The sequence below is a fragment of the Citrus clementina genome, unplaced genomic scaffold (genome assembly GCF_000493195.1).
Source record: "Citrus clementina cultivar Clemenules unplaced genomic scaffold, Citrus_clementina_v1.0 scaffold_3, whole genome shotgun sequence".
NCBI lineage: Eukaryota > Viridiplantae > Streptophyta > Magnoliopsida > Sapindales > Rutaceae > Citrus > Citrus x clementina.
Window position 1 is genome coordinate 45,852,114 of NW_006262339.1, and position 23,574 is coordinate 45,875,687.

The following is a 23,574-nucleotide window of genomic DNA, read 5'->3' on the forward strand; positions in this document are numbered from 1 at the left end:
AAAACTTGTATCCGGTAATTTATTTATTATTTTACGTTGGTTTTAAAACTAAAAATAATAACAATAATAAACGTTGGTTTTAAGAAATGAATATCAATTTCGTTGTAGCAGGCCGATTTCAGGAACAGAGAGATTCTCCAGAATCTGATCTTTGAGCACAAATTTAAGGTGATGCTGCGTGTTTCGCTTTCATTTCCCTTTCGCTTTCTCGGTGTATGGCGCTTTGTAAAGTGTTGTCTTACCAAAGTACAACCGACAAAACCAATGGCAGCGTTGAAAACGGACACACTTTTTAGTTTGCTCTAATTAATAAATAGTTATTAGATTATTTATTTTGTACGATTTCTTGGATTATTTATAAATATCATATCAATTATATGATCCAAGAAATTGATGAAGATAGTGTGTGTGGTATAATAGTCACAATGAAGCAACACCGCATGAAGTGCAATGCATCAAAACTAACGGTACTAATAGCACCCTTTTGGAATTGTTTTTGATACACTTAAAAGTGATTTTTGAAAAAAAAATTAAAAGTTAATTTTTGTATTTGATAAAATTTTTAGAAATTATTTTGACAAAATCATTTCATACTACAGTACATTTTGAAAAGTATAAAAAGAGTAGTTTTTTTTAAAACTTGATTTTAAAAATCAATTTTATGCTTGATATAATTCTGTATATATTCTCATGTATATTATAAAAATCTAAAATCATCCTTAATAATTATAAAATAAAATAATAATCATAAAATAAAATCATTAAAATTAAAGAGATTATTATTATTGCCAATTATATTGAGATAATAAGATAAAAGATAAAATTAAAAACATAAATATTTATTTTAGTTGTTTATTATTACATTTACACAATAAAAAAAATTATATATACATATTTTTATTAATGTGTAAACAAATTTGATTCATCGTTGTGTCTAATTCAATCATTTATATTATTACAAGAGTTTAATAATAATATTAACAAAATACAAATGACTGCTTTTAAAATTAATTTATTAAACATTTAATTAATTCTCTTTACAACAGTTACTTTCAAAACTATAGTATACGAAACCAGCCCTTATTAGCATTGTCCAAACAAAAGTTATATCATACCAATTACCAGAGTAATGCTACACATTCTAAATTATTTATCCCAAAAGAACTATTTCAAATGACGTGGCATTCATCAATTGGTTAGTAAGGTTAATACAATTAATTTACAAAATCATTTACCTCGCGGTGAAAATGATAATAATTAATGTTAACTACCCAATTAAGCTCGGAACTTTTTGCATTTTCCTTGCATTTGCTTGTTTCTCGTGACATTGCACAAAAGTGATGTAAAAATCACGTGTGCGTTAATGAGGATTATCTTATAATTTATAAGTGCTTAAAATTCTCTTATAAGTTTGTTTTGATGTTGGTAGCTTCAAATGTTGCAGATGAAGTATCAAAATTCCCATTACTGACGATTGTTGATACAGAAAATGAAATGAGTTAGAAGTACTCGGTAAGCTTTTGCTCTTTGCAGTATTCTAAGTGAATGTAAAAAAATTAAAAAGGAAACACAAGTACTAAATATTAAATAACGAATGAAAGAGACATAGGTTTTGACATGAAGCTGAAGCAGAACCACATACCTTACCTCCAAGGCAGAAGCTCATTCTTTCAGGAGTTAAGAGTGAGAGATCAGGAAAGGTGAGGAACCCATGTTGGAGAAGGGGAGCGCGTGCAAAGGATTTAGTGGCAATTCTGAAACCGAAAGGAGCCAAAGTGGTGTTTGCACGTGCCCTGCTTCTCCAGCAAGGAGCTACTCACCCAATAGAACAATACAAAGTTACTTGCCATATGTGAGTTTAAAAGACGGTGAAGAAGCTTGTGTATTTATAGGCGAAAAAAGAGAGGGAGAGTGCGTGTGTGTTTGTTTAAATTTTCCAAGTATTGGCCTATTGGGTGTCGATAAAAATTTATTTTGAAAAAAAAAAAAAAAAAACTCCGGTGGTAGAGCCATAAAGCCATGCCATGCCATGCAATCATGGTGGCACGCAATAGAAAATTCAAAGTAAAGATTTCTAAGGAAGACCAAACAGAGCCTTGTCTGCCTTAAATTCACAAACGCCTTAAATTTGATTTGGAAACCTGTGTAACAAGATAACCCTTCTGTTGCACACACACCGTTTTCTAGCCTTTGGATCAAGAATCTCTTGACCTAATGTCTTGATCCTGGGTCCCACTCTATTATATTGGGTCCACTATGTGGGTCACTTTTTAAATTTTCTTTGGGGAGGAACCTGTTGGTGCAATTAGTAAAAGAGAATAATGTAAGAGTGCACGTAGGCTTTGCGTGTTGAGCGGAAGCTTTTGAGTGTGGTGTGGTGAGAGAGATGAGTTATATAATGAGAGAGAGAGAGAGAGAGCAAAATGAAGCAGAAGCTCCCTAGGAAAGATATGATTCCCGTCTATGGAATCAGGGGACCGGCTTTTCCCCCCCAAAATTTATGGTAGTTTTGTTGCATCAAAGACTTTAAAGACTCCTACGTTCTTCAAAGACATGGATGAGCATAAAGTACTAAATGGAGAAGCAACATTGGCTGTTGAAGGCATGTGCAAGTTACATCACCTTTGTTGTTAAGTCTCAGCTTTGGTGGTCTAATGAATGGTACCATTAAAATGGTGTTGTCACTGTGAAATCACCATTTTTTGTCTTGTAGAAGAAGAACATAGATTTGGCATGAAGTCATCATCAAATCGAGGGAAATAAATGCTAGCGTGTGCACCTTGCTCTTCGGTGCTCTTTGTAGTAAATGCTTTATTTGGTCACACACTCCTACTGGATTCAAATGCACTCATGCTTCCAAGAAGCTAAATTCCACTGTGCTTGCTGCATATGTTTGACTTTGCCTCAGCAAAGGAACAGCAACCAAACGCAAAAAAATAAATAAATAAATAAATACACACACACACACACACACACACACACAATTGTGATGCAATATAAATTAAAAAAAAAAGGGACAGATTATTTCCTCATTTCTTTTAAGTTTATCATCAGTGTCAGCCCGTGCCTCCGTAAATTTCCCAATATACACAACATCGATGGATGCGGTAAAAGTTACAAAATTGGCCCATTGATTTTCCCTCCTAATTGCCCAACCAAGCATGAGTACATAGGAGGTATCATATTCCAATACTTTGAAAAGATCATTTCTACCCATTAGATAATAAATTACAGAGCAAGAAAATTGCTATCAAAATTGGAAAATTACGTACTGACGCAAGTCTATTTATATTTGAAATTCACTTGAACCACATAGCGCATCCTAATCTGATCCACACTGTAGACTATGTACTCATTGTACAACAAATGACCCTGCAAGAAGGATAAACATTAACATTATACAATATATATAAGAAATGGACTATTGTGTCGCACCTTGGAGTTCAGTTGCTCTTTTGGCTTTCCAAGAGGAACAATGACCCCATCTTCAAGTGTCTCCGCTTCCAATGGATCTGGGGCAGTTTGACCAACTCCTTTTGTGCTGCACAGTGCAAATAAACCACATTCAATCTGTATAACAATTGTTCATAGCACTTTGACAATATGGCAGAAAGAGAACAGAATAAATAGTTCCACCTCTCCTAATTGAAACTAAAGTCTAGATTCAAATTTCACTTGCCCCCGAAAAATTTGCCTTACAAACAAAAATGTTATAGACCAGTGATGGCAGGTGTGAAATATACAGAATGTGCATATCCATATCGTCAGAATCATTCATGGATTGCCTATGACATCCATAACTAAAAAATAGTAATGATAGATTCAATTCAATAAGCAATGACATGAGAAAATCTTCTACCTCAATTCTTGCATTCAGAAATTCTATCTGGTCAGCAATTTGATAAGCTTGATACCAACATTTAATTTAAAAACAGGGACACAAACCTTAGCTTCCCATCTGGCAACTTATCAGCATCATAATTTGCATACAGGAGCTCAGACATGTCACCAAGTGCAACCTAGAATGCATGTGGTTCAAAAATATTATGAGAGCATTCAACTATAGGGGAGACATGAAGATATTACATGCTGGGGCAGAAGTGGATTAAACAAAATTTTCTGCCACAAGAGAGAATGGGAAAAAAGAAATTTTTCCGGGGAAAACAAAACCTGGCACTGAAGTAAATCACAAATAATTAAGACAAAATTGTTGTGTTATGAGAAATATCAAGATTGTTGTGTGATGAGAAATGTCCATTCATGATCTTGTTTCTACATATACCCATCAATGCCAATTGATGTGCAACATATTGCTTTATATTCCATGTATATGTCCATTCTCAGTTAACATACACTTAGTTTCCACATTCTACAGGACAAACAAAAACAAACCTCACACAAAAGCAGCACACCAGCTGTAGCAGAAGGAGAAGCATAACAGTAATTTGCACTTTTGGAGAACATATCAGCAAAATAAACCCCCTTTCCAAACATGTAACCAGTTGCAGGCGCTTCAGGTGGAGCAATTCGTAGACCTGGCAGTTTTACATGGCATAGGTTGCATTCAGATATATGCAGTCATTATAGAAAACACATAAATGGACAGTTTGGTATATAAAAAGATAAGTTGATAAAAATAATGACCTTGAGATAAAATGCCAGTCCAGTTTGTAAGCCGAGAACCATGCCATAAAAGCATTCTATTTTTTGAATTGGAGAACTGCTGACAAGAGCAAAAGACAGCAAAATTAGATTATGTTTACCATAATCTATAGATAGCAAAATCTATAGAAAATTTACAATCAAGAAAGCATCCACAAATAGATGATATATTTCACACGTGACACTTCATAACTACAAATGATGAACTATCACCTTTCTGAAGCGCTCAGTTTCACCTTCTCTTTCTACCCTAAATATTTGAACAATATCAACACTGTAAGCGGAATGTGTTTTCGCATGAGTGTTCAGCAGATAATTGGCAATCTGTACACAGCCGAAATGAAAGAAGTATCAACATAAAGACCAAATCAAGTAAAAGTAAGAGAACTATGCCAAACCATGACACCCAGCCCCAGCCACTAACAAAACAAGCTCTCTGCTATTTGAACTTATAGGCTGCAGAATTTAAATACCAAAGAGAATTCCAACGAATCAACTTCAAGCGGAGTCAGTTGACAATGAAGACGCTGGTAATGAGAATACAATGGATCTGCCTGCAATGATTTATTCTTAAATTAGAGTGCCTCAGGAAGTGGTCTAAGGAACTCAACAAGCAATTATGAAGAAAATTGAAAAGCAATTTTCCAACATGCAAGCACCTAGGTAACTTCTGAAAAAGAAGGAACAAAAGATAGAGAAGAAATTTTTCACCTCAAAAGGGGTTCCCTTATATTGGTTAATTTCATAACCTAGCTAATTACGAAGTGCTAAAGAACAACTCTTCAAATGGGCATGGCCTATTCTTTTTCCAAATTTTTGCTATTTGGGGAAAAGAAAAGGAAAGCCAATTAGAATGTAGGAAATTATATGGAAACAACAGGAATGTGTATAGATTACGATTTACAAAGCATGAATTAACCTCAATGGCATTGATCTTATTAGAAGTCAAGACAGTTCAAACTTTATATTTCTAGAAAATCTACTCCCAGCCTCTCAAACCAAGGATAACGAAAGCAATAAAAGATGTTTTTCCAATAATAAAATGCTATTTGGACATAAGTACTAAAAATGGTGAGAAACAAAAAGGTTGATTTTAAGAGCACATGTTCAGTCATGAAATCCGATATATCATAAACTAGTAAAGTTGATTTGAGTTTTACAACTGAATTATAACAATAAAAGACTGGTTACTCTTTTGCATCAATCTATTGTTTATATTGGCATGTTAGACTAGCAAAGATGGCTTTCTGAATCCATAAACTGATGGGCACTGACAACAAAGAAGAGTAAATAGGAATACCTGTATCTCTGTATCATCCTCCAACAACTTTGTTGCAACTTCAATTTCACCCAGTGCTTCGACCTTCAAGTATATACAAGGAGATGAGAACAGAAACCCAAGTAAATTTCCACATGCAAAATGAAAATACCGATAGACTAAAAGAGTAAGTTATGTAGATGGACAATACATAAAGATACTATAATTTTAAAGGTCAATCTATTGAAGTTGTTAGGAGAATAATTGAAACTCAAAAGTAGAGGTTCTGAACAGCAACAAAGCCAGATGTGTAATATGAACATGAAAAATAATCACCATTTCCAATTTCAATTTCAACTTTTGAGGGGTGTCAATGACGAAGTCACCTGCCACAAGTCATATTCTCAAACTAGTTAGGCTACCATTTTGATACAGTAAAAACAAGCAACTAAGCTAGCCATATCCCAAGTTTCTCTGTGGTTCAACAAGCATGCCAGGAACTTTGGAAGAGAGAAAGGACTCACGCATTTTTTTAAATCCAAAGTCATGAGGTATAACAGTGTAGAATTCTCTGCAACAAAAATGCTGATTAAAAATTGAGTTCCCCCAACTTCTTTGAAGTTAAAATTAAGAATTCTAAAGGAAAATGAACAAATAATCAACAATATTTATCAAGTATCTCGCATCAGACATTCCTTGTGAGATTCAAGCACCTTTAATCAACCACCAATAGTGTCCGTTGACAGAAACAAATTCTTACCCACTTAATTCCTCCAGTTTCCTTCTATCTGGCAGGTGAATAACATCAGCTATCCTCTTCAACACATCATAACCCTACATAAACAAGAGAAAAATAGTTTATTAGTTAACCCTAGGAGTAGTGCTAAAAGAAGAAGACTAGTATTATGCAAATTGCAACCCATAAAGACACATTCACAAGTAATCAATTTGTGGTTATCCTTTTTTGGTTAAAATTTAAAGCTCATACATATTTACAATAATGTTGTTAACAAAATGATTCAACATCTTGTTAGTTAGATTAACTAATTAGATGATCTTCAATATTCTTTCCCCTGAAATAATGAGAAGAAATATCTGCAGTATGGAAACAGTATTCCATATGACAATAGATGTTTGAAATCTGCAAATGTGACAATATCATCACAGCATGATTATATGCAGAAGTAACTATTTGTTTGACTAATGCTACCAATCCAGCATATTATCTCTAGAAGAATTATAATGATGCTAGAGATTTGCTAAGGTTGTAGATATCACATCTATCATCCAAGAAGAAAATTTTGTACTAAAAGCAAGATTTATGTCCAATACGATATCCTAATGGAGCAATTAAACCAAATCTTCCAAGCTAATCCATTGTAAACTTAACCATGAAATTTTTTGGCATTTGTGTAATGCAAAATAACTAACTTACAGTGCTTGTATTTCAAACACTTACCTTCAAAATTGTGGATTTGCTAAGCTTACCGAGCGGCAACTTATTAGCATTGTATCCTAAAAGAGAGCAGATATAAAAGAAAAAAAAAACATTGGTGACAATGTAACTCAGGGTACCAAAAGAAGCGGTTATAAAATTGACTAAACTCCAACAAAATTACTTTCACAATCCAAACAACCAATAATATAATAATGCTCTTTGCTTATATATCATGTATCCTCCAGTAGAATGTTGAAACTAAATCATTGATGCTAACCTATCTCCATCATTAGCTGCTTCATCATGCTGATATTGCATATAAGAGAGATAAATTTTGCAACACATGGCTCAAGTTTTGTATTCCGAGGTTGAATATTTATAGTGGAGTTAGGCTTCTCGTGGACCTGATAACCACTATAGAAAACTCAGAAGTAGACCACATAATTTGCAGAAGTTCATAAAGAATTTAAATTATTGCATTAAATGGAACAAATTCAGAACTATTGCCTTCATATAATTATGATTATCTGTTGCCTATTCTTTTCTCTGGAAGGAGGAACATAACCATTTTCCAAAAGATAATTTCATAACAAAATAACATTTTGAGAATTCTGTTTTACGAAAAACAAAAGAATTTAAAATTTTGGTAATGAAAGAACTCACAACTGATTCCTCTTTTTGATTTGCACTATAGTCCATTTCCAACCAGGTGTAACACTTTGGGTAAGAAGTGAACTGCCGCCTGTTGGACCAGTGGTTCTTGGTCTTGGCAAAGAACTTCTGCTCAAACTCATTAATTGCAGTATCCTGCAAATTATAGGGGCCAAATATCTTATCTTGACCCTTCATGCCAACTCTACCCCATCTATTGTAGACCATGTACTCTCCACCACCATCAGATTCTGCAAACACATTTGTAATAAAAAGGAGAGTATAGTTTTAACAAAACTAGTGAAATGCGATTGCCTACATTATGTGTTTGTGTCTGAATTAGCACAAATAATTTTCCGTTACATTTCCCGATATTGTAATAACCATCACCTCAAAACAAGTTCATAAGCTGAACTTTGAAAGTTGGACCCTTACCATATTCACCTAAAGCCCTGTTCTGGTAGTACATATGTCACCAAATGTATGATGTTTCTCGCATACAATAAATAGAGAACAATGACAGCATACAAATATCACATAAACAGTGTTGAGAGATTACCTAGGAGTTGGATCACGTAGAACTTATTATTGTTGTCCCCAACATTAGTCTGATTCAACATGGCATCATAGATATCATTATCCTGCATCGTACAAATCAAATTCAGACTAAATTATCGAGAGAAGAAACTTTAAAGAAAAAAAAAAGCTCAATGTTATCAGCTACAAGCTGCTATTGCAACTACAAATAAGACTTGCCTTCTGAAAGACATGATAACTAATCTTTATATGTTCTGGAAGCCATGGATCCAATACAGCAGCACCCTTCTTTGTTGCCTTAACAATTTTCTCGTCCTTGCATTCATTCACCTCTTCTTTAAGTACCAAAACAACAATATAAATAAATTTCGAAGAAATACCAATAACAAGAATCAAATGAAGTCAATTGATCAAGTATTACTTACTGATAAAAATAAATACCTTGAAGAAGAGTATCCTTAGAGTCACTCTGCTCCGCGTGGTTACAAAGTCTCTCAAGAAGTTCTTTCTTGGTTCCAGCTTTGGATAATCCCCGAAGATCGGCTTGTTCACGCAATTGCTTAACACCCATTTGACCAAAACTCTCAATGGATTTCACCTTCTGCGAACCATTTGAATCAGTCTCATCACACTCCCTTCCTCTCTTCTTGCTACCCACTGACTTCTTGTTTTCTTCTTCCACAGCCTCTTCTAGTCTTTGTACCTATAACAATTCACAGAAAACAGTTAACACTTAACTGTGATGTAGAAATAGTATAGCAAAATTGACCGGCAAAAGAAAATGACCAATATGGCCTTGGTTCCGGCGGTGCTGAGCCCACGTTGGGCAAGCTTGGCTCGCAATTGGTCTACTTTGAGGTTACTTGCCATTCTTCAGATTATTGACACTCAGAAGCGATGATGTCTGAAGCTTTCGCGGGAAGAAGATTAAGATTGGGAGCTTTGAAAAATGGAGGGAGATGGGGGGGTTTTATAGAACCCGCACTGGTCATTGTTGGGTTCTGACTAAGAAAATAAAAATTGTCGAGCAAGCTTTCGGTGAGAAACTTCTGTGATAAATTATATATATATAATTACATTATTTAATTTGATTCTCACTCATAAATCATAATAATTATAAGGATAATTATTTACTGGCCACTTATTTTTTTATATTTTTAAAAATATATAATTTTTAAATTTTTTTACTGAATTCCATTTGAAATTATATTATTTTACAGCATACTCTCGTCTTCAAACCGTTAAGGGAACTAACGAATTATTGTATAAATAATTTTTTTATCCCTAAATATAAAAGAGTAATTATCCACCGATCATTTTTTTTTGTATTTTTTTAAAAAATACATAATTTTTTTTATCTGAACTATACTTAAAGTTATATTATTTTGCACATGTCTACTTCTGTCTTCAAACAATATAGTTGTAAAATAATAATTTTATCCTTATAATGTCAGTAAAGTTCTAACAGTTATAACGCGAGTTGACCAGTGAAAAAAATGTTAACTTCAGATGGAATGCTGTAAAAAAAAAAAAATTGTGTATTTTTGAAAAAAAAAAAACAGGTGATCGGTGAATAATTATCCTAATTATAAAATGACATGTTTTTACTAGGTTGAGGTAGTGTACTTGTTCCGCTTAAATTTTACTTGTACCACTAGATTTTCTCAAATTTTTGAAGAGTTTTTTTTTTGTATTATATTGTATTATTTATGTTTAGTTTAATAAATGAATAACACTTAGTTTAAATTTTAGAATAGCATTTCATCTAATAACTTCATTTAATTCAAAATTCTTTTAATTTTATAGATTAATAGAAGTTCAGTCTAAGATTCTCTGCTCTGGTAATCTAAGTTTTTTTATGAATGAAAATATAAGAACAATGATATTTGTATTTAAAAAGGTCAAAAAAAATACGTATATTTATATGTTAACATGTGTGTACGTACGATATTAATAAAATTTTTAAAATTTAAAGAGAACTCAAGGCCACATCAAAAGAGAGCATTAAAACTCTATTTTAAGGACTCGACTAGCTTACAGAATCTGTAAGCTACAGACTGCAGCATCAGCCGTTGGATGTGGTTGGATGTGGAGTGAGAAATTAAACAATAGAAAATGGGATGGTGGGATGATGGGCGCTGTTAGGTACAGAATCTGTACCGTAGGCAGGTCCCTATTTTAATTGTGAGCAAGGAAAAAATATGGCACATCGGCATTACTGTCTCTTCATCAATACACTCGTGTGGTAAAAGGACAAGACTAGACCTTTTGACATTCCTCAAATTCTCTCTTAAGCCTTTTTTTTTTAAATTAAAATTACTTAAATAACTTGACACAATAAAAAAAATTATTGTTTTGAATGAAAATTCAATTAACAACTTAGATAAATGTAATACATTTAGGATATATATATATATATATATATATATAGTAGTTTTCTAATTAGAAATCCCTGACTTTATTAAAGTCAGAGATTAGTTAAAAAAAAATTAATTTTAATACACTACATAATAAAATACAGTGCATTGAAATCTATGTTTATTTTATTTTTTAATTAATCCATAATTTTATTAAAGTCAGAGATCCTTAATTAGAAAACTACTATATATATATATATTGGTTAAAGTTTATGGAAAGATGATTAATTTCGGAGTGATACAGCTACAAATTCTTGTATAAATTTATTTTGTACAAACTGATGTGACATTAATTCATTGGTTGAATGAAAATATAAAATAATAAAAATAAATCATATGTGCCAAAAGAAATTTAATTCAACTAATAAATTAATGTCATATCAATTTGTACAAAAATTTATAGCTATATCACTACTCTTAATTTTAATATATCAATTTATATTTTACCAATTAACCTGAGGGTATTTTAGGAAATAAAATTTAAAATTTAGAATTTAGAAAGGTGGTAAATGCTTTATTTGGTCACACACTCCTACTGGATTCAAATGCACTCATGCTTCCAAGAAGCTAAATTCCACTGTGCTTGCTGCATATGTTTGACTTTGCCTCAGCAAAGGAACAGCAACCAAACGCAAAAAAATAAATAAATAAATAAATACACACACACACACAATTGTGATGCAATATAAATTAAAAAAAAAAAAAGGGACAGATTATTTCCTCATTTCTTTTAAGTTTATCATCAGTGTCAGCCCGTGCCTCCGTAAATTTCCCAATATACACAACATCGATGGATGCGGTAAAAGTTACAAAATTGGCCCATTGATTTTCCCTCCTAATTGCCCAACCAAGCATGAGTACAAAGGAGGTATCATATTCCAATACTTTGAAAAGATCATTTCTACCCATTAGATAATAAATTACAGAGCAAGAAAATTGCTATCAAAATTGGAAAATTACGTACTGACGCAAGTCTATTTATATTTGAAATTCACTTGAACCACATAGCGCATCCTAATCTGATCCACACTGTAGACTATGTACTCATTGTACAACAAATGACCCTGCAAGAAGGATAAACATTAACATTATACAATATATATAAGAAATGGACTATTGTGTCGCACCTTGGAGCTCAGTTGCTCTTTTGGCTTTCCAAGAGGAACGGTGACCCCATCTTCAAGTGTCTCGGCTTCCAATGGATCTGGGGCAGTTTGACCAACTCCTTTTGTGCTGCACAGTGCAAATAAACCACATTCAATCTGTATAACAATTGTTCATAGCACTTTGACAAGATGGCAGAAAGAGAACAGAATAAATAGTTCCACCTCTCCTAATCGAAACCAAAGTCTAGATTCAAATTTCACTTGCCCCCGAAAAATTTGCCTTACAAACAAAAATGTTATAGACCAGTGATGGCAGGTGTGAAATATACAGAATGTGCATATCCATATCGTCAGAATCATTCATGGATTGCCTATGACATCCACGACTAAAAAATGGTAATGACAGATTCAATTCAATAAGCAATGACATGAGAAAATCTTCTACCTCAATTCTTGCATTGAGAAATTCTCTCTGGTCAGCAATTTGATAAGCTTGATACCAACATTTAATTTAAAAACAGGGAAACAAACATTAGCTTCCCATCTGGTAACTTATCAGCATCAGAATTTGCAGACAGAAGCTCAGACATGTCACCAAGCGCAACCTAGAATGCATGTGGTTCAAAAATATTACGAGAACATTCAACTATAGGGGAGACATGAAGATGTTACATGCTGGGCAGAAGTGGGTTAAATACAATTTTCTGCCACAAGAGAGGAAAAAAAAAAAGAAGAAGAAAGAGAAATTTTCCGGGGAAAACAAAACCTGGCACTGAAGTAAATCACAGATAATTAAGACAAACTTCTTGTGTTATAAGAACTGCCAAGATTGTTGTGTAATGAGAACTGTCCATTCATGATCTTTTTTCTACATATACCCATCAATGCTAATTGATGTGCAACATATTGTTTTATATTCCATGTATCTGTCCATTCTCAGTTAACATACACTTAGGTTATGTTTGGTTTGAAGAAAAGGGAGGAGAGGAAAAGAGTGGAATGGAGAGAAAGGGAGAAGAAAGGAATGAAGAAGAATAGTGAAATTAGATTTTGTTGTTTGGTTTGATAGAAAATTTAATAAGAAAATTAATTATAATTTTTTCATTTAGATAAATTTATCATTTACCTTAATATATTAAACTATTTATATTAACCATAAAATATATATAAAATAAAATGGTGGTTTGGTGGCTGGCGGCGGAGGTCCGGCGACTTTTGGCGAAGTCCGGCGACTTTCCGACAAAATCCGGCGGTAGTCCAGTGAGGTCCGACGGTGGTCCCGCGACTTTCCGGTGGAGGTCCATTTATAATAATAAATTAATAAAAAATAATAAATAATTATTATTAATGACATTAAATAAATTAAAAAGTTGAAGAGTAATTTTGGAAACCTTAATTTCTAATATAAGAGGAATTTAAATTCCTCACTACTTAGTGTGGAATTCAAATTCTACATTATGATGGATATTAAATTCTAATGGAAATTAAATTCTCATATATTTTGTCAAACTAAACAATGAAAATAAAAAGGAAATTTAAATTACTTTCCTCTCCTACATTCTCTCCTCCCAACCAAACACCACCTTAGTTTCTACATTCTGCAGGACAAACAAAAACAAACCTCACACAAAAGCAGCACACCAGCTGTAGCAGCAGGAGAAGCATTACAGTAATCCGCACTATTGGAGAACATATCAGCAAAATAAACACCCTTTCCAAACATGTAACCCGTTGCAGGTGCTTCAGGTGGAGCAATACGTAGACCTGGCAGATTTACATGGCATAGGTTGCATTCAGATACTTCTAGTCGCCATGGAAAACACATAAATGGAAAGTTTAGTATATAAAAAGATAAGTTGATAAAAATAATGACCTTGAGATAAAATGCCAGTCCAGTTTGTAAGCCGAGAACCATGCCATAAAAGCATTCTATTTTTTGAATTGGATAACTGCTGACAAGAGCAAAAGACAGCAAAATTAGATTATGGTTACCATAACCTATAGATAGCAAAATCTATAGAAAATTTGCAATCAAGAAAGCATCCACAAATAGATGATATATTTCACTGGTGACACTTCATAACTACAAATGATAAACTATCACCTTTTTGAAGCGCTCAGTTTCACCCTCTCTTTCTACCCTGAATATTTGAACAATATCAACACTGTAAGAGGAATGTGTTTTCGCATGAGTATTGAGCAGATACTTGGCAATCTGAACACAGGCGAAATGGAAGAAGTATCAACATAAAGACCAAATCAAGTAAAAGTAACAGAACTAAGCCAAACCATGACACGCAGCCCCGGACACTAACAAAACAAGCTCTCTGCTATTTGAACTTATAGGGCTGCATAAATTTAAATACCAAAGAGAATTCCAAGGAATCAACTTCAAGCGGACAGTGGCAGATCTAGAAAAATAAGTTACCGGGGGCTAAATTAGATAATAGTAAAATATGAAAAATTAAAATTTTGAATATATAAAATATTTACTAATACATTTATAATTATTCTCTACGCATTTTTATATTTTAAAAATATTATACAATAGACTCATTATCAATATTATTAAATTTATTGTTTCGTATACAAACAATCAAACTATCATTTATCCCATATGATTCCAAAGATGATTTTTCATGAGTTTCATTACTGAAAACGTTTGCTCTAGTATTATTATAGAGACTGGAAGAATTAATCCTATTTTTGAGAATTGAAAATATTTTGAGTGGTGGGCTATCATTATTTTTAATTAAAATATAAGTTTTTATAATTCTTAAAAGTTAAATTTTAAATTTTATCGGGGTTTATAATTTATAGTGATTATTTTAATAAATTTTTTATGGAGGCTAATTAAAAAACTAAAATATTTTTCTTTTTTAATTTTAAAATTTTTTTTTTGGCCAGTGGGGGCTCAAGCCCCCACTAGTCACATGCTAGATCCGCCCCTGCAAGCGGAGTCAGTTGACAATGAAGACGCTGGTAATAAGCATACAATGGATCTGCCTGCAATGACATATTCTTAAATTAGAGTGCTTGAGGAAGTGGTCTTAGTAACTCAACAAGCAATTATGAAGAAAATTAACAAGCAATTTTCCAACATGCAAGCACCAATGTAACTTCTGAAAAGAAGGAAGAAAAGACAGAGAAGGAAATTTTTACCTCAAAAGGGGTTCACTTATATTGGTTAATTTCATAACCTAGCTAATTACAAAGTGCTAAAGAACAACTCTTCAAATGGGCATGGCCTATTCTTTTTCTAAACTTTTGCTATTAGGGGAAAAGATAAGTAAAGCCAATTAGAATGTAGGAAATTATATGGAAACAACAGGAATGTGTATAGATTATGATTTACAAAGCATGAATTAACCTCAATGGCATTGATCTTATAAGAAGTCGAGACAGTTCAAATTTTATACTCAAAATTGTTATTTCGGGAAAATCTACTCCCAGCCTCTCAAGCCAAGGATAATGAAAGCAATAAAGCATAAGGAGTTTTCCATAATACTATTTGGACACAAGTATTAAAAATGGTGAGAAACAAAAGGGTTGTTTTTAAGAGGACATGTTCTGTCGTGAAATCCAATATATCATAGACTATTAAAATTCATTTGAGTTTTACGATAAAAGACTGGTTACTCTTTTACATCTATCTATTGTTTGTATTGGCGTATTAGACTAGCAAAGATGGCTTTTTGAATCCGTAAACTGACAGGCACTAACAATGAAGAAGAATAAATAGGAATACCTGTATCTGTGTATCATCCTCCAACAAATTTGTTGCAACTTCAATTTCACCCAGCGCTTTAACCTTCAAGAAAATACAAGGAGATGAGAACAGCAACCCAAGTAAATTTCCACATGCAAAATAAAAGTGCTGAGAGACTACAAGAGTAAGTTATATAGATGGACAATACATAAAGACACTATAATTTTAAAGGTCAGTCTATTGAAGTTGATAGGAGAATAATTGAAACTCAAAAGTAGAGGTTCTAAACAGCAACAAAGCCAAATGTGTTATATGAACGTGAAAAATAATCACCATTTCCAATTTCAATTTCAACTTTTGAGGTGTGTCAATGACCAAGTCCCCTGCCACAAGTCATTCTCAAACTAGTTAGGCTGCCGTTTTGATACAGTAAAAACAAACAACTAAAGTAGCCATATCCCAAGTTTCTATGTGGTTCAACAAGCATGCCAGGTGTTTTGGAAGAGACAAGGGACTCACCCATTTTTTGAAATCCAAAGTCATGAGGTATAACGGTGTAGAATTCTCTGCAACAAAAAATGCTGATTAAAAAAGAGTTCCCCCAACTTCTTTCAAGTTATAATTAAGCATTCTAAAGGAAAATGAAATTTACATCAAGTATATCGTATCAGACATTCCTTGTGGGATTCAAGCACCTTTAATCAACCACCAATAGTGTATGTTGACACAAACAAATTCTTACCCACTTAGTTGCTCCAGTTTCCTTCTATCTGGCAGGTGAATAACATCAGCTATCCTCTTCAACACATCATAACCCTACATAAACAACAGAAAAATAGTTTATTAGTTAACCCTTGGAGTAGTGCTAAAACAGAGAAGACTAGTATTATGCAAAATTGCAACCCATAAAGACACATTCATAAGTAATCACATTGTGGTTATCCTTTTTGTTTAAAATTTAAAACTCATACATATTTACAATAATGTTATTAACGATAATGTTGATCTTCAATATTCTTTCTCCTGAAATAATGGGAAGAAATATCTGCAGTATGGAAACAGTATTCCATATGACAATAGATGTTTGTAATTTGCAAAGGTGACAATATCACCACAGCATGCTTATATGTAGAAGTAACTATTAGTTTGACTAATGCCACCGATCCACTATATTATCTCTAGAAAAAGTATAATCATGCTAGAAACTGCATTTGTCTTTCCTTCCACGAGATTAGCTAAGGTTGTAGATATCACATCTATCATCCAAGAAGAAAATTTTGTACTGAGACGATGATTTGTATCGAATACTGTAGCAATTAAACTAAATCTTCCAAGCTAATCTGCTGTAGGCTTAACCATGAAATTTTGACATTTGTATACTGCAAAATAACTAACTTACAGTGCTCGTATTCAAATAATCACCAAGATAACGTACTATAGCACACAATAACAAGTCTATCTTATCAAACCCTTACAACTAATTAAGAGTACTGGGCAAATTGCATAGCTCAAACACTAACCTTCAAAATTGTGGATTTGCTAAGCGTACCAAGCGGCAACTTATTAGCATTGTATCCTAAAAGAGGGCAGATTAAAAAAAAAAATTTGTTGGTGACAATGTAACTCAGAGTACCAAAAGAAGAGGTTATATAATTGATTAAACTCCAACAAAATTACTTTGACCATCCAAACAACCAAGAATATAATAATGCTTTTTGCTTATATATCCTGTATCCTCCAGTAGAATGTTGAAACTAAATCATTGATACTAACCTATTTCCATCATTACTTGCTTCATCATGCTGATATTGCATATAAGAGAGAGAAATTTTGCAACACGTGGCTCAAGTTTTGTATTCTGAGGTTGAATATTTATAGTGGAATCAGGCTTCTCGTGGACCTGATAATCAATAAAGAAAACCCAGAAGTAGACCACATAATTTGCAGAAGTTCATAAAGGATTTAAATTATTGCATATATGGCACAAATTCAGAACTATTGCCTTCATACACTTATGGTTATCCATTACATATTCTTTTCTCTGAAAGGAGGAACATAACCATTTTCCAAAAGATAATTTCATGACAAAATAACATTTTGAGAATTCTGTTTTATGAAAAACAAAAGAATAAAAAAGGTCAAAATTTTGGGTAATAAAAGAACTCACTACTGATTCCTCTGTTTGATTTGCACTATAGTCCCTTTCCAACCAGGTGTAACACTTTGGGTAAGAAGTGAACTGCCACCTGTTGGACCAGTGGTTCTTGGTCTTGGCAACTTCTGCTCAAACTCATTAATTGCAGTATCCTGCAAATTATAGGGGCCAAATATTGTATCTTGACCCTTCACGCCAACTCTACCCCATCTATCGTAGACCATGCACTCTCCCCCACCATCAGATTCTGCAAACAGATTTGTAATAAAAAGGAGAGTCTAGTTTTAGCTAAACTAGTGAAATGTGATTGCCTAAATTGTGCGCGTGACTGAATTAGCACAAATAATTTTCCATTGCATTTCCCATTAATGCAACAATCATCACCTCAAAACAAGTTCATAGGCTAAACTTTGAAAATAGACCCTTACCATATTCACCTAAAGCCCTGTTCTGGTAGTTCATCTTTCACCAAATATATGATGTTTCTCACATACAATAAATAGAGAACAATGACAGCATACAAATATCACGTAAACAGTGTTGAAAAATTACCTAGGAGTTGGATCACATAGAAGTCATTACTGTTGTCCTCAATATTAGTCTGATTCAACCTAGCATCATAAATATCATTACCCTGCGTTGTACAAATCAAATTCCAACTAAATTATCAAGAGAAAAAATATTAACGGTGCGTTTGGCACACTGTATTGTATTATGTTGTATTACATTATTTTAATATTGATGTATTGTATTATGTTGTATTTCATTAGCACTGTATTATAATAATGTTGTACAATATTTGACCCTACACTGTACTGTATTAATTTTTTGTGATTAATGTAAATTATATATTTAGAAAATAATATTTATTACTACTTAAAAAATAATAAATATAATATTCTTAAATTTTAGAAATTTAACATTTTTATTAAAAAATATTAAAATGTCATAATTCTTCCGAAACTTATAGTCTTAAATTTTTGGAATTGTGTATTTCAGTATTTTCTAAATATATAACTTGTGAAATAAAGATCGAAGTAAATAATTTAATAAAATAATCTATAAATAATTTAAGAACATAAATAAATATTTAAAATCTTCAAGATTAGTTCAAAAATTATCTTAGGATGATAGAATAAAAGTTTATACATATTACAAGATAATTATAAAATAATAAAGTGATATAATTATTATGACATAGTCACTAAGAAAATAAATTGAGCTAAATAATCTAGTAATTATTTATATTATTAATTTTCAATTAATATTATTCAAATTTAAATATTTATTATTAATTATATTAAATTATTTAAAAATAACTAATTTAATTATTCTAATATAATTAATAATGTAATAATATATTATATTATTTAAGTATTTATTACTAGTTATATTAACTTATTAAAGATTAATTAATATAATTTTACATATTAAATAATATAATATAATTAAATAATACATTACTTAGTTATATATTTAAAATAATAAAAATTAAAACATAATATAATATTATTAAATACAAATTTATTAATTTATATTAAAATTATAATTAAAAAATAAAAATTATATAATATAATATTAAATTAAAAAATTATATTAATTTTTTTTATTATTACAAAGTAAAAAAATTAAATTAAAAAAAAAAAAAAACCTAAGCTAATGCAGCAGTTTGGTGCCCCAAACATGGGGTTGCATTGCTAATGCAATGCAATCCCATGTAATGAGGGGTACCAAACACCCGCTAAAGGAAGGGAAAAAAAAAAAAAAAAAAGGAAAAGAGCTCAATGTTATCAGCTACAAGCTGCTATCACAACTACAAACAAGACTTGCCTTTTGAAAGACATGATAACTAATCTTTATATGTTCCGGAAGCATTTGAATCAGTCTCATCACACTCCCTTCCTCTCTTCTTGCTACCCACTGACTTCTTGTTTTCTTCTTCCACAGCCTCTTCTAGTCTTTGTACCTGTAACAATTCACAGCAAACAGTTAACACTTAACTGTGATGTAGTAATAGTATAGCAAAATTGACCGGAAAAAGAAAATGACCAATGTGGCGTCGGTTCCGGCGGTGCTGAGCCCACATTGGGCAAGCTTGGCTCGCAATTGGTCTACTTTGAGGTTACTTGCCATTCTTCAGATTATTGACACTTCAGAAGCAACGATGTCTGAAAGATTAAGATTGGGGGCATTGGAAAATGGTGGGAGATGGGGGGGAGTTTTATAGAACCCACACTGGTCATTGTTGGGTGAGTGCAGCAAAACGACATCCAAGTCGTCTTGACGTCCGACTGAGAAAATAAAAGCTGTCAAGCAAGCCCTCAGTGAGAGCTGAGAAACTTCTGTGATAGAACCCGCACTGGTCATTGTTGGGTGAGTGCAGCAAAACGACATCCAAGTCGTCTTGACGTCCGACTGAGAAAATAAAAGTTGTCGAGCAAGCCTTCGGTGAGAGCTGAGAAACTTTTGTGATAGATATATATATATAATTACATTATTTAATTTGATTCTCACTCGTAAATCATAATAATTATAAAATAACAGGTTTTTAATGGGTTGAGGTGGTGTACTTTAGGGATGGTAATTTTTCTTAGTGGGATGTAATTGAGACATATTTGGGATGTGATTAAAATATATTTTTGTCTCGTATAAAGATATAGGAATGGGAGTGATATTTTTTTTTTATCTTACTTGTATGTACGGGATGAGAATGAGATTGACAAATCTCGTCCCATCCCATTTCATTGCCAGCTAAATATGAGAATTTTTTCAATTGGGATGGAATCTCACATGATCCCATCTCTTTTAGGACGAGATTGTAACATATTTTTGTCCCAAAAAAATATAGAGATTGGAGTGAGACTTTTTTTATCCCACTTAAATGTACGGGACGGGACTGAGATTGCTAAATTTCATCCCATCCCGTCTCATTGCCGACCTTACTTGTACCCGTAAATTTTACTTATACCACATAAATTTTATCAAATTTTTGAAGAGTTTTTTTAATATTATATTATATTATGTTTGGTTTAATAAAATAATAACACCTAGTTTAAATTTAGAATAGCATTTCATCTAATAACTTCATTTAATTCAATTTTTTTTATAATCTTAATTAATTATAAAGTGAATTTAAGGAAGATACCAAGTCTTTGTAATACTTTTAGAATTTGCGCAGCAAGTCTTATTGCTTAGCCTTATGATCTAGTTTTGGAATCTATTGGACAGCTGTTTTATGTTTTCCACAGCCATGAAACTTATGGGAAGGATCAAAAAGTGAAAGAGTTGCAAACATGCAACGTTATATCAAAGCATAAACATTGATAGATTATGTTTGTATTTTAAGTGTTTCCTTTCTTGGCATCTATAGTAGATTTCGATTATTCAAAGCATCATTTTCTAGCTTTTTCAATTTCCACCGACCAGTCGAAATTAAAGTTGAAATGATATATATCAGAGAAGGAAAATGCTTGGTGAAGAGAAGCATGAGAGAAAAATAAGAGAAATAAAGAAGAAAATAGTAGAGAAAGAGTGAGTGAGTAGAGAGAGAGATGACAAAATTCTTTCATCTTTTTCTCGTGCTTCTCTACACCTACAGCTACTCATCAGAGAAATGTTAGTTGTCTTTCATATATAGTGACGTGGCAGCCACCTAGACTCCAATTATTATTATTATTAGAACTCGGCTATGTTGGGGATGATCCAACTTGGAGTCAACCAACGTGACCCGTTGGATCCCTACACTATTTTTCAACCGTTAAGATCAGTGACACAAATATTAGGTGACCGGGTAAAATGGTTTAAAATATTTAGGATAACACGCTGTCATTTTAAGGGAAAAATTTTACTCTCACACAAATTGTAAGCCATTCTTTCTCTCCTGATTCAGAGAAGCAACTAAAATCACAAAAAAGAGGACGATTTGAAGACAATATGTATTGAAATAGGCGAGAGTCCTTAAATGACTTAAATTGGGGTTTCCTTCGTGGGATTGATAGGCCGTTGAGTCTTTAATGATACGGTGATGAAAATAGATGATATTTTGTTCCTGTTGCAAGGTTGTACAGTGGCAGCGACGATTATTACGATTATCAGAATAATTATTTGGTTTTTGTGTCTTATTACGTTTATCAAGTTTGGTCATCATAAATCTGTGTAGCCGTGAAGTTTTAGTGAAATTGTAATATGGACGGTTGATTCGAAGATGAAGATTTGCATGTAGTGTTTTAATTTTTTTTTTTTAAATTAAATTTATGACATGGGCAAGTTTAGGGTTGTGACAGTGATTCCATAATTGGGAAATAATAAAAAGATAACGAAGGCTTAGTGCTATTTGTCACTTGTCATTCTAATTGCAGATTGCTTTTGGTGACGAAGATGAAGATTTTAACGCGAAGATGAAGTTTAGGGTTGTGATAGCGATTCCATAATTGGGAAATAATAAAAAGAGAACGAAGGCTTAGTGCTATTTGTCACTTGATTGTCACTTGTCATTCTAATTGCAGATTGCTTCTGGTGACGATGATGAAGATTTAACACGAAGTCCTGTTTATCGAAATGGAACCGGTAATCTTTGTAGCTGTGTCACGTTCCCATTGGATGTAAATTTCCTAAATATTTAATCTTCACCATTGCTTTAAAAGCAACTATCCAACGATTGAGATTAGTTGGCTCCAAGTTGGATCATCTCCAACTCCAACATAGCTGAACCCTTATTATTGTTGTTATATAAAAGGTAGAGGAATACACCGTGTCCATATATATCTTATAACACATACCTCCCTTATGATCGAATGGCGAATCAAATAAAGTTATTTGAGAGTTAATTGACTAAGTCCGTAGAGTTCGAACTCCAATTACATATACATAGACACATTGTTCATTTTCCCTCCTCTATTTTGATTTTGTTTTAGTTTATTAAGTAAGCTGACTGAGAACAGACCTTCCATTTACTTTGTAGTCTACTATAAATATGTGTAATCTATATGCTGAACTTGTAAGCTTAGATCAATTAGTATGTTGAAGAATGATCAGATGCGCATCATCTGCATGTTATTGTGCATGATAGGCCACGTGTTACTTGATAATTGGCCAAACTATTAAACATCAATCTATAATTAGGTGACATTTGGCTTATCGCATCTGATTGGGTCTCTCAAGATCCAATACTCAATAAAAACACTCTCAAAGAAAGATAGTAAATAGGTTTGCATACGATTCAAACAGGTGCAAGGTCATTTCATATATTATTGCTTAGGGGAAAAGGTCACCCACGTGGTCACGCCCCTAAAGTTTATTTAAATGGTCACATAGACCCCCTTAATATTATAAGAAACTATTATATTATTTGATTGTAATAACCTAAGTAAATATAAATATAGTAATAAGATACAAATAATAAATAAATAGCATATGATATAAATAAAATATTTCAAGAAGTATAATTAATAAAATTACATATATAATGAAAATTGTTTTTAGTATTAAGTTAGTATTAGTCTATCCCAAAGGACTTTATTAATACTAAAATCTATTAATCCAAACCTTGAGTTTAAAAATTATACTAATATAGATATAATTATAAACAATATTGTAAATAAAATAATATAAATTTTATAAATTAGTGTGAATGTTAGGCATA

General features: G+C 32.4%; 2 protein-coding genes across 2 annotated transcripts; both read right to left on the minus strand.

Annotated features, from left to right (window-relative positions):
- Nucleotides 1–3,003: 3,003 nt before the first annotated feature.
- LOC18050065 (poly [ADP-ribose] polymerase 2) lies at nucleotides 3,004–9,566 on the minus strand. Its single transcript, XM_006444312.2, has 18 exons — nucleotides 9,333–9,566; nucleotides 8,988–9,249; nucleotides 8,766–8,881; nucleotides 8,569–8,650; nucleotides 8,022–8,260; nucleotides 7,636–7,762; nucleotides 7,380–7,435; nucleotides 6,681–6,754; nucleotides 6,445–6,491; nucleotides 6,257–6,306; nucleotides 5,963–6,025; nucleotides 5,136–5,216; nucleotides 4,876–4,986; nucleotides 4,645–4,720; nucleotides 4,393–4,535; nucleotides 3,946–4,019; nucleotides 3,436–3,541; nucleotides 3,004–3,372 (listed from the first exon to the last, which is right to left on the minus strand). The coding sequence occupies exons 1-18, from the start codon at nucleotides 9,414–9,416 to the stop codon at nucleotides 3,283–3,285; spliced, it is 1,881 nt and encodes a 626-aa protein (XP_006444375.1). The 5' UTR covers nucleotides 9,417–9,566; the 3' UTR covers nucleotides 3,004–3,282.
- A 2,267-nt stretch (nucleotides 9,567–11,833) lies between these two features.
- LOC18050066 (poly [ADP-ribose] polymerase 2) lies at nucleotides 11,834–19,823 on the minus strand. The gene is given in 18 exon segments (XM_024187575.1): nucleotides 11,834–12,027; nucleotides 12,091–12,196; nucleotides 12,601–12,674; nucleotides 13,691–13,833; nucleotides 13,943–14,021; nucleotides 14,174–14,284; nucleotides 14,436–14,469; nucleotides 15,029–15,075; nucleotides 15,818–15,880; nucleotides 16,112–16,161; nucleotides 16,298–16,344; nucleotides 16,521–16,594; nucleotides 17,299–17,354; nucleotides 17,552–17,678; nucleotides 17,946–18,055; nucleotides 18,058–18,180; nucleotides 18,486–18,567; nucleotides 19,764–19,823. Coding segments are annotated over 18 exon segments (1,476 nt in total). The 3' UTR covers nucleotides 11,834–11,937.
- Nucleotides 19,824–23,574: the final 3,751 nt, after the last annotated feature.

Excerpts from the sequence above, each read along its gene's own strand:
- LOC18050065 (XM_006444312.2), bottom strand. The coding sequence starts at position 9,416 with ATGGCAAGTAACCTCAAAGTAGACCAATTGCGAGCCAAGCTTGCCCAA. Across the intron at positions 6,755-7,379 it reads GCAAATCCACAATTTTGAAG|GGTTATGATGTGTTGAAGAG; the intron begins GTAAGTGTTTGA and ends TTGTTTATGTAG. Across the intron at positions 4,987-5,135 it reads ATTCGTTGGAATTCTCTTTG|ATTGCCAATTATCTGCTGAA; the intron begins GTATTTAAATTC and ends GGCTGTGTACAG.